At 47.0% G+C, this 1,288-nt stretch overlaps 1 protein-coding gene across 1 annotated transcript in view; it reads right to left on the bottom strand.

Annotated features, from left to right (window-relative positions):
* Window positions 1–1,288, bottom strand: part of LOC104500729 (monocarboxylate transporter 2-like) — a 25,355-nt gene that overhangs the window by 8,172 nt on the left and 15,895 nt on the right. The window contains exon 2 of the mRNA XM_010144431.1: window positions 296–439. Within this exon, the coding sequence (XP_010142733.1) occupies window positions 296–439 (144 nt within the window). The remainder of the gene's footprint in view (window positions 1–295; window positions 440–1,288) is intronic.

Raw genomic sequence — 1,288 nt, 5'->3', positions numbered from 1 at the left:
GGGGGCATGATGGCCATCCTCACCATTGCCTTTGGCCGAGAGCACTCAACTGCAAAGAGCACATCCCCTGCTAAGATCCCGCACGCGATGTTCAGCCAGGAACACAGCGCTTAGCAGGGGACACGCTGTTTGCTAAAGTTCATCTGGAGCAGTTAATAACCAAGGGCCTTTGTCCCACCAGCTTTTTATCTCACCAGCTTCCCATTGCATTTGGCTGAGGTGCCCAAGTGTGGACACCCCAAGCCGTCAGAAGTAAATCTCAAGTGCAGGTGGAAAGGAGATGCTTTCTTCTTACCCGTAATGAAGCCCACGCAAATGTAGAGCTGCAAGATGCTGGTGCAGAAGGCGGCTGAGACCATCCCGATGCCACACAGCAGGCCTCCAAACATCACCACGGGTCGGCTGCCATAGCGGTTTACTAAAATACTGCTAATGGGACCTGGGGAAAGAGAGTAAAAAGGTCCTGGATGTAGGTACCTGCTGACAGAAAGGCACATTTGACACAAAGCAGGTAAAACTCCACGGTGTCAGTGTCTCCGAGGTGCTGCTGACAGCTTCTAGGGTGACTTCAGGAAGAAAATGGAAAAAGAGAAAGATGATCTGCACTGTGTGGAGATGGCAGCATGTCCCCTGCCATACAGCAACCGCAGCTGGTGACAGCTCCTGCCCCCAGGACTTTAAAGTGTCATCAAACAATAACAAATCAGGTGAACACATGATCCCAGCATAGGAGCTTCTTATTATGATGCTAAACCATGGACACAGAGCAGTGGTTCATATTACCAGGCTGATATCATGCATACTGTTGCATTTTTAATGCCTCTATTTAATGCAATTCCGATACTGCTGACCAGGACTGAAGCTTCAGCAGAACAGTTGTTAATTAAATCTTAATAGCAGTCTGTAGGTAAAAACAGTTTGGGATGATGGATTAGCCAGAACTCAAAAGAACCAGGTTGGTCTTGCATTTATGTAAAGAGGTAGTCCAGGAAAGTGCCAAAGTATGAAGGACAGAAATGGCTTAACAACGAGTGTGAACACTGAAAGGAAGCACTGAAATCTGAGGAAGTGGAAAGCCAGCAGCTTTGGGCCAAGGAGGACAGATGGGAGGTCTTGTGTACAGTAGTCTCAACCAGATGAAGAACAAGTAAAAATTAGGATCACAGTATAATATAGGTCAGAAGGACTTAGAAGATTTCAGGACCAACCTCCTGCTCGAAGCAGAGCAAACTCTGAAGTGAGATCAGGCTGAGAAGTCAGAACAAAAGAAAGAAAACTGAGTAGGAAA

This window comes from Buceros rhinoceros, unplaced genomic scaffold (genome assembly GCF_000710305.1).
Source record: "Buceros rhinoceros silvestris isolate BGI_N320 unplaced genomic scaffold, ASM71030v1 scaffold4111, whole genome shotgun sequence".
Taxonomy (NCBI): domain Eukaryota; kingdom Metazoa; phylum Chordata; class Aves; order Bucerotiformes; family Bucerotidae; genus Buceros; species Buceros rhinoceros.
Note: the sequence above shows the minus strand (reverse complement) of the source record. Positions and strands in the feature narration are given on the sequence as shown.